The following is a 15,067-nucleotide window of genomic DNA, read 5'->3' as shown; positions in this document are numbered from 1 at the left end:
TGGCCAACATGGTGAAACCCCGTCTCTACTAAAAATACAAAAACTAGCTGGGCTTGGTGGCAGGTACCTATAATCCCAGCTACTTGGGAGGCTAAGGCAGAAGAATTGCTTGAACCTGAGAGGCGGAGGTTGCAGTGAGCCGAGATTGCGCCACTGCACTCCAGCCTGGGCAACAAAGCAATATTCCATCTCAAAAAAAAAAAAAAGAGATGGTGTTCCACAGAAAAAAATAAAGCAGTTAGCTCAGCTTACAACTCAAAAAACTACAAATGCTTTTCTTTTCTCCAAAATAACCAACACACTAGCCAGTATGCAGTAAGAAGTGCTTTCTCCAGCACTTTGGGAGGCTGAGGCACGTGCATCGCTTGAGCTCAGGAGTTTGAGACCAGCCTGTGCAACAAAGTGAGACCCTGTCGCTACAAAAAAATACAAAAATTAGCCAGGCAAGATGGTGCATCCACTTGGGAGGTCCCAGCCACTTGGGAGACTGAGGTGGGAGAAGGGCGGGAGGCTGAGTGAGGTGGGAGAATGGCTTGAGCCTGGGAGCCAGAGACCACACCACTGCACTCTGGCCTTGGCAACAGAGCCAGACTCTGTCTCAAAAAAAAAAAAAAAAAACATTGTTTTATGTGAACTTCCCATTTCTTCACAAATATTTTTAAAGGAATACTCATGGATCAACATTTTTCAAAAATTAATCATTTTAACTGTTTTGTCAAGGACATTCTTCAATAAAAATGGCAGGGCTTGTTTTTGTTCCTGTGAGTGCACAGAGGTAAAGAATGCCATCACAATGAGTACAATTTGGAGCTTAGCACTGCCTTGATGTGTACCAAGTCAGCAGCAATTCTACCCACATTGCTTTTGTACCAGAGCCAATGTCATCACTGAAAAACGCAAACATCTTTTATATTAGTATTATTACAGAGTAAATATTTCCTTACAAATACTAACGTCTTAGTATTATTAGGATATTTTGACCTCATGGGCTACCTGAGAGGGTCTTGGTAATCCCCAGGAGTCTTTGGTCCATGCTCTGAGAAACAATGATCTAGACAGTAAGAAGGGAAACATGCTAATGTTTTATTTTTTTTCTTTTTTTTTTTGAGACAGTCTTGCTCTGTCGCCCAGGCTGGAGTGCAGTGGCGCCATCTCAGCTCACTGCAACCTCTGCCTCCTGGGTTCAAGTGATTCTCCTGCCTCAGCCTCCTGAGTAGCTGGGACTATAGGCGTGTGGCACCACATCCAGCTAATTTTTTGTATTTTTAGTATAGACGGGGTTTCACCGTGTTAGCCAGGATGGTCTCGATCTCTTGAACTTGTGATTCACCCATCTCAGCCTCCCAAAGTGCTGGGATTACAGGCATGAGCCACCGCACCTGGCCAGGAAACATGCTAAATTTAAAGGTAGTTGATAAAGACTATGAAGGACAGTGTGGATTCTGTTAAGTCAAAAGTCCTTTATCTGTCAGCTTCAGCATTTAGAACTATACCATTGGCCAACGAAGTTTGTCCAAGACCCTACTTTTTCTTTTATTAACTTTTTTTTTTTTTTTTTCAGAGACAGAGTCGTGCTATGTTGCCCAGGTTGGTCTCAAACTCCTAGACTCAAGTGATCCTTCCACCCTCAGCATCCTGAGTAGCTGAGACTGCAGGCATGATCCACTGCATCACCTGGCTCTGCTTTTTCTTTTTATTCTACTGAAGTTTAACTTTAAGATTTATTTTCATCAAGTCACTTTCAACACAGGCCACCAACTACCCCTTCAACTTGCTGCCTATACTGGAACTGTTGTTTGACTCTGACCAAAAGTATTAGACATTCTGACTTTATAACCATACTTCACTGAATTTCTTTTAAGAGCAACAATATTTTTCTATTTAACAGTCCAAGATACAACTGGGGATGTATATTTGGAGTCTTTAAATATATAAATTCTGGAAGAATTAACTTATTCTGAATAAAACTGTTAAATTTTTTTAATCTACCTAGAAAACATACATAGCATTAATTGTACCATTAATTGTAAAGACATTTCAATTTCAACTTACTGCAAACCTAAGAAGAAGGCAAGACTTTCCAACCCCTGAGTCGCCAATCAGAAGTAACTTGAATAAATAATCACTGCAAAAAGAAAAAGAAAATGATGTTAATAAAAAGCACACTGCATTATTGTAAGCTATACAACAACAAAAACACAGCTACAAATAACAACTCACTGTGAAGACTGCATCTCCTATAAAGCCCATGCATGGCTTAAGCCAAAACTGCAAACAGCCACAGCCCTTCTGATAGATCACTAAACATGACAAAATTATGTAAAAAGTAGGCAATGCCACCTATGATCTCTAACATCAGTGAACTTCCACTTAAAAAGAAAGAAGGAAAAGAAAAATAAGTGATATGCACTCTTGGACTGCCCAAGATACTTAAAATATTCTAAATAAATCCCACTCCTCTACAGTATTAGAATACAGAAAGGTAACTTTTCATTGTTTTTGCCCATGAAATATTAGTCTCTCCTTCAAATTCTAAGATCAGGCCAGGCGCAGTGGCTCACACCTGTAATCCCAACACTTTGGGAGGCTGAAGCAGGCAGTTCACTTGAGGTCAGGAGTTCAAGACCAGCCTGACCAACATGGTGAAACCCTGTCTCCATTAAAAATACAAAAATTAGCTGGGCATAGTGGCACATGCCTGTAATCCCAGCTACTTGGGAGGCTGAGGCAGAAGAATTGCTTGAACCCAGGAGGCAGAGGTTGCAGTGAGCCGAGATCGTGCCACTGCACTCCAGCTCCAGCCTGGGCAATAAGAACGAAACTCTGTCTCAAAAAAAAAAAAAAAATTCCAAGATCAAATAATTTCATAGCACTCCTCCAATGAAGGTGTTTTCACGATCCTTCTCTAGCATCCAGCTTGAATTCTCCCCTCAAAACAATGTTCATTTAACTTCTGAAAGCCCATATTATAAACTAGAAATGTGGTAAATTCACAGGCTGTTTATCCAAGTGCAAAACTTAACTAACACTCTACACTTGTATTAAAGCATTTTTCAGAACCACTGAAAACTAAGCTTTTTTTTTTTTTTTTTTTTTGAGACGGAGTCTTGCACTGTCACCAGGCTGGAGTGCAGTGGCGCGATCTTGGTTCACTGCAACCTCCAACTCCCTGGTTCAAGTGATTCTCCTGCCTCAGCCTCTCGAGTAGCTGGGATTACAGACATGCGCCACCACGCCCAGCTAATTTTTGTATTTTTAGTAGACACGGGGTTTCACCGTGTTGGCCAGGACGGTCTCGATCTCCTGACCTCATGATCTGCCCGCCTCAGCCTCCCAAAGTGCTGGAGTTACAGGTGTGAGCCACCGCACTCAGTGATAAAACGAGGCTCTCTTTGTGTATCTCTAACATTGCCAGGCCTAACTCAAAAACTATCCTCAGAGATTCCTTCATGGAACTAAGACAACATTATTATTCACCCATGGTCTCCAAGGAAATCCCTCATAGATCCTTCCCAACTCAGACACCAGTTCTATGCATTCTTTTAAGCAATTTCAAAAGGACAAAAACTTTAGAATTTATATATCGTTTTTGTAGAAGATATATGTGATTTTGTATTTTGTTTTGATTTACTTTCAAAAAAATGCTAAAGTGAAAACCACGTCACAATTTAAAATTATTTACATGTAAACAAGACATAAAACGTATTTTTTTCGTTTTAATTCCACTGCCAAAGAAGAGAGGATATAAAACTTCTATAAGCGATTATCTTTGTGAATATTCAACTATTACGTAGGTTTACATAATGATATGCATTACTTAAAACATTGTTTGGGTTTTAGCAAATTACCATATTATACTTATTGTTATACTTATTGTCTTTAATTATATATGAGGAAAATAATTTTTTAAAAATCCCAAGTGCCAGTCAGCAGCAAAACAGAAGTCAGAGAAGGAAACAAAAATCTTTTAAACAAGTAAATCAGAAGAGGGGACTGAAGCACAGAATGAACTAGACATCCTTTCCAGTTTGAGATTTTAAAATTTTTAAAAAGATTGCTATTATAGAATATTATCCTTAATAAATGATTGATACCTAATACCAACAATTTGTATTTGGCAGTTCAGCTGGCTGACTTTACTACTATTGATAAGGTTCCTTCTTAATTAAACCAAATATTATTCTTTCTTTTTTGAGACAGAGTCTTGCTCTGTTGCTCAGGCTAATTTTTGTACTTGTAGTAGAGACAGGGTTTAGCCATGTTGGTCAGGCTGGTCTCCAACTCCTGATCTCAAGTGATCCACCCGCCTTGGCCTCCCAAAGTGCTGGGACTACAGGTGTGAGCCACCAAGGCTGGCCCCAAATATTCTTTTTTTGTTTGTTTTGAGACAAGAGTCTTGCTCTGTTGCCCAGGCTGGAGTGCAGTGAAGCAATCTCAGGTCACTGCAGCCTCCACCTCCCAGGTTCAAGCAATTCTCCTGCCTCAGCCTCTGAAGTAGCTGGGATTACAGACACGTGCCACAACGCCCAACTAATTTTTGTATTTCTAGTAAAAACGGGAGTTTCACCATGTTGGCCAGGCTGTTCCCAAGCTCCTGACCTCAGGTAATCTGCCCGCCTCAGCCTCCCAAAGTGCTGGGATTACAGGCGTGAGCCACCGTGCCCGGCCCCAAATACTCTTAAGAATACTGAACACTGAACATTAACAATGAGTATATGTTAAGATATTTACCTGTATGAAGAAAGCAAGACTATCACAGCATTGATACTACCACAGTAGGTTGGTTTCTTGGGGGGGTGTTGTTGTTGTTGTTGTTAGAGAGTCTCACTCTGTCGCCCAGGCTGGGGTGCAGTGGCTCGATCTCAACTCACTGCAGCCTCTGCCTCCAGGGTTCAAGTGATTCTCAGGCCTCAGCCTCCTGAGTAGCTGGGACTTAGTAGGGAGATTTTTAAACAGAAGTTTCAACACAACAACTGGACTCAATGTACCAATCTCCCTGAACTCCATGCCAGGCATCCAGTAAACACTCAAAAACATTCCCTGAATTCGCTGTACTGGACCTAGTTGAAGTAAAGGACTGTACTGGGCCTCAGATGTTGCCTGAAGTATCACCTTAAAGATCAACAACTCAGGCCAGGCGTAGTGGCTCACACCTGAGGTCAGAAGTTCCAGACCAGCCTGGCCAATATGGTGAAACCCCGTCTGTACTAAAAATATTAAAATTAGCCAGGCATGGTGGTGGGCAGCTTTAATCTCAGCTACTTGGGAGGCTGACCCATGAGAATTGCTTGAACTCAGGAGGTGGAGGTTGCAGTAAGCTCAGATCACACCACTGCACTCCAGCACGGGCAAAAGAGGAGTCTCAAAAAAAAAAAAAAAAAAATCAACAACTCTATTTCAGAGCAACCATAAAGCTTTAAAAAACATGAACGGGGCCAGGTGCAGTGGATCACCTGAGGTCAGGAATTTGAGACCAGCCAGGCCAACACGATGAAACCCCGCCTCTACTAAAAATACAAAAATTAGCTGGGTGTGGTGCCGGGCGCCTGTAATCCCAGCTACTCGGGAGGCTGAGGCAGGAGACTCGCTTGAACCCAGGAGGCAGAGGTTGCAGTGCACTGAGATCACACACTCCAGCCTAGGCAACAAGAACAAAACTCCATCTCAAAAAAAAAAAAAAGAAAGAAAGAAAGAAAGAAACATGAAGGCTTCCTAATTGCATTACAAGTTACATTATGGTTTCAAGAAATTAATAGTAAATTTTTTTTTTAATTACCTTTTTCAACCACTACATTTTTTTTAAGTTTTACAAATATAACACTCTTATTTTAACACATTATGGCTGGGCACAGTGGCTCAGTGAGCCTGTAATCCCAGCACTTTGGGAGGCTGAAGCAGGTGGATCACCTGAGGTTAGGAGTTCGAGACCAGCCTGGCCAACATGGTACAACCCCATCTTTATCAAAAATACAAAATTAGCCGGGCATGGTAGTGCATGCCTATAATCCCAGCTACTCGGGAGGCAGAGGCAGGAGAATCGCTTGAACCCAAGAGGTGGAGGTTGCGGTGAGCCAAGATCACATCATTGTACTCCAGCCTGGACAATAAGGGCAAAACTCCATCTCAAAAAAACAAATTAAAAAAATTATTTATGAGTTTCTAATAATTTAAGGCTTAAAGGCATTATAAATAATATGAAGAGTTGAGTGCTCTGTATAAGACAATCTTTGCAAAAGACTACTGGTTCTCTCGCAAACCATTTGTTTACTAACATGACAACAGTCACATGAGAAAGGCAAATAAAATCAAACCCACAAACTTCCCCACCTCCCCTTATCAAAGACACATACCTGAATAGCGTGATCAGTGACACGTTAACTTGCATTGGGACATTTTAAATTACCTATTACAGAAGTAGTTTATTTCTCAACTGTAAATATACTGAATATTCGTGAGAATTCATTGTTCTGAGTTTGCTTTAAAACATTTCTATAATTTACCACACAGTAAAAATGTTGATAGAAAATATACAAATATAAAATTAGAGAGCACAAGGACAGAATTTTGGTACAAAGAGCGAAGACTAATTTAGCAAATGGTAAGACTTTAAATGTATTTATTCTTCATTCCTCATGAATTTGGATCACTAAGTTTTTATCCTGCAATAATGTAATTTTGACTTAAGTGAAAAAAACTAAATTATGCTAGTTTAGAAACCTATAAAGATTTGGCTGGGCGCGGTGGCTCACATCTGTAATCCCAGCACTTTGGGAGGCCAAGGTGGGTGGATTACCTGAGGTCGGAGTTCAAGACCAGCCTGACCAACATGGTGAAACCCCGTCTCTACTAAAAAAAAAAAATACAAAAATTAGCTCAGCATAGTGGCAGATGCCTGTAATCCCAGCTACTTGGGTGGCTAAGGCAGGAGAATCACTTGGACCCAGGAGGCGGAGGTTGCAGTGAGCAGAGATTGTGCCATTGCACTCCAGCCTGGGCAACAGAGCAAGACTCCGTCTCAAAAAAAAAAAAAGAAAAAGGAAAAAAAGAAACCTATGAAGATTTACAATTGTCACCCTCGTAAATTATTCTAGTAAATCCTATCCACTGTTTCCAATTCAGAACTTCCTCTAGCTTTTTGTATTTCTAATCTACTGTAACTTCATATTTTCTACCCTCGAGAGGGTAGAGGGGTCTGTGTTTCTCCACCCTTACGTTTGACATAGCTATCTGTGGGTGTGGAAGGTAAGCTGACTTACTCATCTATGCATACAAGGATCTAGCATTGTGCCTTTTACAAAGCATGTGCTAAGAGATCAGAGAACATTTTAGTGTTACATTTTTAATCAGGCCTCTTTCATTGTCAGATACAGCTACAGAAAATTTGTGCCATCCTTGATTAACATTTTTGGCCAAAATATTAGGGGGAAAAAATGATGAGGGCACGGCATGTTAAAAGGATACAGGAGCCGGCCGGGCTTGGTGGCTCACGCCTGTAATCCCAGCACTTTTGGAGGCTGAGGCGGGCGGATCACGAGGTCAGGAGATCGAGACCATCCTGGCTAACATGGTGAAACCCCGTCTCTACTAAAAATAGAAAAAATTAGCCAGGCGTGGTGGCACACGCCTGTAGTCCCAGCTACTCGGGAGGCTGAGGCAGAAGAATCGCTTCAACCCAGGAGGTGGAGGTTGCAGTGAGAAGAGATGGCGCTACTGCATTCCAGCCTGGGCAGCAGAGCGAGACTGTCTCAAAAAAAAAAAAAAAAAATGGCCAAGCCAGAACAATTTGAGGCACAAAATAAATTAAGTACGTATTAGATTATAACTCACAAAATAAATACTCACAAATTCATAGCAGTATAAATGATTATAAACGAGAGAGAAGAAACAAGTCAATAATACATGCTGAAGAAATGAGAAAAACAGAAAATGACCAGTAGCACTACATTAATAATCACTGCAATGCTGGGTGTGATGGCTCACACCTGTAATTCCCACCTACTTGTAAGGCTGAGGTAGAAGGATCACATGAGGCCAGAAGTTCAAGACCAGCCTGAGCAACATAGCAAAACCCCCATCTCTAAAAATATTTTTTTTAATTAGCTGGGTGTGGTGGTCTATGCCTGTAGTCCCAGCTACTTGAGAGGCTGAGGCAGAAGGATCACTTGAGCCCAGGAGTTTGAGGCTGCAGTGAGCTATGAACTCACTACTGTGTTCCAAATTGGGCAACAGAGTGAAATCCCATCTCTTAAAAAAAAAAAAAAAAAAATTTAAGGAAAAAAGAAAAAGAAAAAATAATTGCTGCATGGAAGATTTACTGGATAAATGCTAAATTAATGGATAAAACTAAGGAGAAACAGGGTATCTGCATGACCTCACCAAAGTATATCCGTCAAAATATTGGCCGGGCATGGTGGCTCACGCCTGTAATCCTAGCACTTTGGGAGGCCAACGCGGGTGGATTGCCTGAGTTCAGGAGTACAAGACCAGCCTGGGCAACACGGTGAAACTGCTTCTCTACTAAAATACAAAAAATTAGCCAGGCGTGGTGGCACATGCCTGTAGTTTCAGTTACTTGGGAGACTGAGGCAGGAGAGTCACTTGAACCCGGGAGGTGGAGGTTGCACTGAGCCAAGATCATGCCATTGCACTCCAGCCTAGGCAACAGAGCGAGACGCCATCTCAAAAAAAAAAAAAAAAAAAAAATCAGACAAATACAAACTGACAGACAACTGACGGACATTCTATAAAATACCTATCAGCACTCTTCAAACTTGTCAAGATCACGAAAAAGAAGGAAAGACTGAGAAACTGTCACAGATTGAAGGTGGCTAACATGGCCTACAACTAAATACAATATTGTATACTGAATTAGATCCTAGAACAGAAAAAGAACATTAGTGAAAAAATTAGAGAAACCAGATTAAGTCTACAGTTTAGTTAACACTGTACCAATGTTTATTTCTTAATTTGGACAAATGTACCATGTATGTAAGATGTTACCAGAAGCGGAGAGAAGGGTATATAAGAACTCCACATTGATTTCACAATTTCAGTTCAAAATAAAAAGGGTTTTAGTTTAAAATAAAATCTAAATTTAGTTCAAAATAAAAAGGGTTTTAGAAAAGGTTTTAAAAGGTTTTTATAAAGGTTAAAATATTATGAGCAGGCCAGGCGAGGCTCAGGCCTATAATCCCAGCACTTTGGGAGGCCCAGGCAGGTGGATCACCTGAGGTCAGGAGTTTGAGACCAGCCTGGCCAACATGGTGAAACCCTGCCTCTACTAAAAATACAAAATTAGCCGGGAGTGGTGGCACACACTTGTAGTCTCAGCTACTCAGGAGGCTGAGGCAGGAGAATCGCTTGAACCTGGGAGGCGGAGGTTGCAGTAAGCTGATATCGCACCACTGCACTTTAGCCTGGGCAACAGAACGAGACTCCATCTCAAAAAACAAAACAAAACGAAAAATGACAAACAATCACTTCAAAAAGCTAGCTCATGGTTTTTTTGTTGTTGTTTTTTTTTTTTTTGAGACAGAGTCTTGCTCTGTTGCCTAGGCTGGAGTGCAATGGCGTTATCTCAGCTCACTACAGCCTCCGCCTCCCAGGTTCAAGCGATTCACCTGCCTCAGCTTCCCGAGTAGCTGGGATTACAGGTGTGTGCCACCATGCCCAGCTAATTTTTGTATTTTAGTAGAGACGGGGTTTCACCATGTTGGCCTGGCTGGTCTCAAACTCCTGACCTCAAGTGATCCACCTGCCTCAGCCTCCAAAGTGCTGGGATTATAGGCATGAGCCACCGCGCCCAGCCACTTATGATATTTTTAAACAATATGAGAGACATTTCATGTTTTCTCAAGTTAAATCTAATCACAAATTGGGCTGGGTTTGTAAAATAAAGCTGCTTTTGAGGTACAAGTATTTCTATTAGTGAAAATTCTGTTGAACTGCTTGAGTTTTATAATACTACGAGCAGATATTTTATTTTAATTTAAAAAGTTCACTCTATGAGAAAGCTAAAAAACAGTTAAGGTAAGAATGGCATAGAATAAGCCTGGACAGAAAGGAGTAGGCTGAGAGAAATTAATAGTAGGCTTTAACAACTGGATGGTGGGCATCAAACACAGCAACAAGAGAAAAATTATTTTTGCTATCAGTTTTTCCTATAAGTCAACTTTTGGTCTACTTTCGCAATATTGGAGGTTCCAACAATAAAACAAAAGCAATAAGGTACAGTAAGGACGAGTTTTATTCTACTCAGTTTGCATTAAGTTAAATGACTGATGACAGGGCCAGGCACGGTAGCTTGTGCCTATTAATTCCAGCACTTTGGGAGGCTGAGGCTGGAGGATCATTTGAGCCCAAGAGTTCGAGACCAGCCTGGGCAACATAGAGAGACGTCCCATCTCTTAAAAAAAATTAAGGAAAAAATGATCAATGACAGGATGTGTGGGTTTTTGCTAACATTAGAATTGTCTTTTGCTTAACAGATGGGGAAAAATTGAACTATACATTCAATTACAAATCAGTAATTGATTGTAATCAGTAATACCCCCAGAACCCTTGTTTCAAATTTCAGTTTAGAGTTCTATTTCCATTATTTGTTTGCGTGCAAAAATGGCATCGGTACATATATGTACATTTATGATCTGAACATAGTCTTGATGTCCGCTGATGTACGTACCTACGCCATTTTTGTATGCAAGCACTACCACTTTCTATACCTTTAAAAAAAGCCTGGTGCAGTGGTGCACACCTGTAGTCCCAGCTACTTAGAAGGCTGAGGCAGGAGGGTAACTTGAGCCCAGGAGTTCGAGGTTGCAGTGAGCTAGGATAGAACCACTGCACTCACTCTAGCCTAGGCAACAGAGTGAGACCCCCATCTCTAAATAAATAAAATAAAAAATATAAAAATTAAAAGTCACTACTGTGAAAGCATGGAACAATATTCTTTAAATAAAAAGTCAGAAAAACAGATTTTCAGTTCAAAATTCTATTTAGGTAAAATCCTTTTCTTGCCTCAAGTACAAAGTAGAGGATGAATCAGCTTGTTTCTGAATCTAAAATGCTACTGGAAATTCTAAAACCTCCAAAATAACACTGTTATGTGAAAGGAATATAGAATTTTTTTTAAGTATAACCTCATTTTTGTTTTTTAAAAAATCTTTTGAGGGGCTGGGCATGGCTAGCTCATCTCAGCCCTCTGAGAGGCTGGGGCAGGAAGTCTAAATTGTAGGATTATAATGGATTGATGGTTTTTTCTTTATACCTTTTGAACAACCTGCAGTAAGCTTGTATGACTTTTATAACCAGGAATAAAAAATGTTATTTGAAAGGAGGAGAAAAGTGTTTTATTCAATGACTTAACACCCTTACAAATATGTTCAGCATATGTCAGCACAGCACACCTATCATAACACAAATTACTTCTAAGTAGGTAGAGTAGGTCAGGTTGTAAACAGACAGCAATGGCATACTCCCAATACAGCCACAAGTATATGAAGTTAAATTTTGGGTTAAATGAGAATATATTGTTTTCTTCTTTCATGAAATAAAATTTAGATTCTCAGACAAGGTTCACATGTCAATGAACACTTTACAAAAGAAAGCTGATTGACATTACCCAACTTTCAACATTCCACCCTTTAGAAACATGCTAAGGAAGAAAAAAAGTCTAACAGCAGAGAACTATAGTGTATAATTGTATTTGTACAAACAGAAATACAAATACAAACTTATAAAAACAGAAATATAAATTTTATAATATCAGCTGTAAGTACCTTAGAAAAGGCCTATTTATAAAGTTCAGTAGAAACTAAATTCATTCTCTTTCATCTAGAATGGATTCATTTGCATGACAGGAATTCTTATGGTTTAAATGTATTCTCCAAAGTTCCTGTGTTAGATACTTAACCCCCAATACAACAGTTTAAGGATGCAGAGCCTAATGAGAGGTGATTAGGTCACAAGGGCTCTGCCTTCATGAATGGATTAATGCATTCTCTCAAAAGTGGGTTAGCTATCTCCGGAGTCACTCTATTACAAAAGTGAGTTCAAGCCCCTTCTTGCTCTCTGTCTTGACATACCCACTTGCCTTTCCACCTTCCACCATATGATAACACAGCACAAAGGGCAGAACCATGCTCTTGAAGTTCCCAGCCTCCAGAACCACAGGCCAAATAAACTTCTACTGTTTATAAATTACCCAGTAATTGTTATAGCAGCAGAAAACAGACTAAGACAGGAATGTTATTTTATCTTCTTCTAAATGTCTTATTTGAAAATAGCATAAAACTAAGCTCACATATCAAATTTAAAGCAAAATCCTGATACACTGGCCAAATAAAGCTTAAGGGAAAATTATCAAGACTACTAAACTACATACTATTTTAATAACCTTTAGGGTGTGAAACAATAAAAACTTCAGCTGCAATGATCATGACTGACATAAATTTTTCTTCTTCACTCACTTTAAGTACGCTCCACAGAACACAATTCAAAACCGACCTTCAGGTTGAAACACTTACTCCTTGCTGGAGACAAGAGGTAAGAACTTTTAGTTAGTTCATATGCTTCTGTACTGTGAATTTTACAGTGAGCACATATTACTTTTATAATTTAAAAAAAATTAAACAAACCTTCAGCTGTGGACAAAGCAGCCTGTCAGTCAATATAAATGATCAATATGACCAATTACCAGGAATCTGAGAGGGCAATGGTCTTTTCTCCAAATTTAAAGAAATAGTCAAGCAATTAAAAAAAAAAATGCTTCCATTCAGATGAACCATCTTTAAAAAAATTGTTCCCATAATCAACCACTAAAATTACATGTTTTTCTTTGGTATTTAGTGACAATAGATTAATTTTCCAGGTTCCAATATAGTTCTGTTTAGAACAGTATTCTAAAAATTCAAAGCTGGCCAGGGGCAGTGGTTCATGCCTGTAATCCCAGCATTTTGGGAGGCCGAGGTGGGTGGATCACTTGAGGCCAAGAGTTCAAAACCAGCCTGGCCAACAAGGTAAAACCCCATCTCTACTAAAAATACAAAAATTAGTTGGGCGTGATGGTGGGCGCCTCTAGTCCCAGCTACTAAGGAGGCTGAGGCAGGAAGAATTGCTTGAACCTGTGAGGCGGAGGTTGCAGTGAGCCAATATCACGCCACTGCACTCCAGCCTGGGCAACAGAGTGAGACTCCATCTCAAAAAAATAAATAAATAAAATAAAATAAAAATAAAAATTCAAAGCTGAAATGCTGAAAGAAATTTTGGTAGTGCCAAAGGAAGCAGCAAGTGACACAAGATGACAAAAGGGTAGACAGTCTTTAATCTGCATACAAGTATTTGCTGAAAAACACACCAAGAAGGGGGTATCAATGTTCTCTACCTCCTTACCTCTCAAAGCCTGCATGGGTTTGGACCTGGAAGACCTGTACTTGAATTCAAGCTCTACTGCATACCAGCCATAGGATCTTGGTGCAAGTTATTCACTTACCACCATGAGCCTCAATTTCCTCATCTATAAGGTTCAATTAGCACCCACTACCACCCAATTAGGCTTCCTGTCAGGATTATAAATCACGTTTCTGAAACATCTAGCACATACTGTCTGGCACATACAGAAGCACAGTAAGTGGCCATTGTTATTTCTCCTTCCTCCCAGCAAAACCATGAGGTAACAATACAAATTTCAGAGGTTCAGACAAAAACTTTGAAGCTATTTATCCAAGGCTTCTGTTCAGGTTACTAGTGACAAAGGAACACAGGAGTTTACATATATAATCTGAAGTTAAAGTTTAAAAATTGCCAACTAATAGTTGTAAGTACTATGATCATACAAGTCACACACAACTCCCAAAGCCTAGCAATGCATAAAACAGTAACATGCTCTGCAGCAAGTGTGCCCTCTACAGCAAGAGAAGGCAGCTCTCTGCTTCATTTGCTTTTCATAGAAAGACATCCATGACTTCTAAGGCTCTAAGTTTAAATATATAACAAGACAGAAACACTGAGAATGGATACAATTAATTTCAACCCAAGATGTGAAGGGTAAAGTTATAAGCCCATTTATAAATAATACATACCTCACAAACCCTTCTTAAATCCTTCCCCCACCCCCACCACCACCACCACAGAGACAGAGTCTTGCTATGTCACCCAGGCTGAAGTGCAGTGGTGCAATCACAGTTCACGGCAGCCTCCAACTTCTGGGCTCAAGCGACCCTCTTGCCTCAGCCTCTTGAGTAGCTGGGACCACAAGCACACCAACCACACCCGGCTATATTTCAGTTTTTTAGTTTTTTTGAGACAGGGTCTTCATATGCTGCCCAGGTCTCAAACTCCTGGCCTCAGGCCATCCTCCCACCTCAGCCTCCGGAGTGGTTGGGACTACAGATGCACACTACCATGCCCAGCTAATTTTTTAATTTTTTGTAGAGAGGGGATCTTACTAGGTTGCTCAGGCTGATTTGAACTCCTGGCCTTAAGCAATCCTCCTGCCTCAGCCTCCCAAAGTGCTGGGATTACAGGCATGAGCCACCACACCAGGCCTCCAATCATGAATTCTTAAAGTAACTGACCACAAAATGTTAGTGCCTAATTACTTGACTAAAATTTTAAATTCTTTTTTTTTTTTTTTTTTTTGTGAGATAGGCTCTCACTCTGTCACCTAGGCTAGAGTGCAGTGATGCAATATGGGCTCACTGCAACCTCCACCTCCCAGGCTCAAACAATCCTCCCACTTCAGCCTCCCGAGTAGCTGGGACCATAGGCGCGTGCCACCACGTCCAGCTAATTTTTTTTTTTTTTTGGTAGAGACGAGGTTTTACCATGTTGCCCAGGTTGGTCTCAAACTTCTGAGCTCAAGCGATTTACCCACCTCAGCCTCCGAAAAGTGCTGAGATTACAGGAGTGAGCCACCACAACCAGTCTAAAATGTTAAATTCTTAGAAGTAACCACATGTAGTAAAGCAGAAACAGCCTACTTGTACTGGGACATCCAAGCCTTTGAGTTAAAATTCCAATTCAGTTGCTTACTTTGAATGCCCTTGGGCAAGTCATTTAACTCTTCTCT

The 15,067-nt window shown here is 40.4% G+C and overlaps 1 protein-coding gene across 4 annotated transcripts in view; it reads right to left on the bottom strand.

Moving 5' to 3' along the window:
- RAB1A (RAB1A, member RAS oncogene family) overlaps positions 1 to 15,067 on the bottom strand; it is a 43,506-nt gene that overhangs the window by 15,933 nt on the left and 12,506 nt on the right. For 2 of the 4 annotated variants that reach the window (XM_054475959.2, XM_054475961.2), the window contains exon 2: positions 2,053 to 2,125. In XM_054475959.2, the coding sequence (XP_054331934.1) occupies positions 2,053 to 2,125 (73 nt within the window). Of the gene's footprint in view, positions 1 to 2,052; positions 2,126 to 6,793; positions 6,847 to 15,067 lie in introns of those variants that run through there. The other 2 variants (XM_054475958.2, XM_054475960.2) reach the window with 2 other exon arrangements.

This window comes from Pongo pygmaeus, chromosome 12 (assembly GCF_028885625.2).
Source record: "Pongo pygmaeus isolate AG05252 chromosome 12, NHGRI_mPonPyg2-v2.0_pri, whole genome shotgun sequence".
NCBI lineage: Eukaryota > Metazoa > Chordata > Mammalia > Primates > Hominidae > Pongo > Pongo pygmaeus.
Note: the sequence above shows the minus strand (reverse complement) of the source record. Positions and strands in the feature narration are given on the sequence as shown.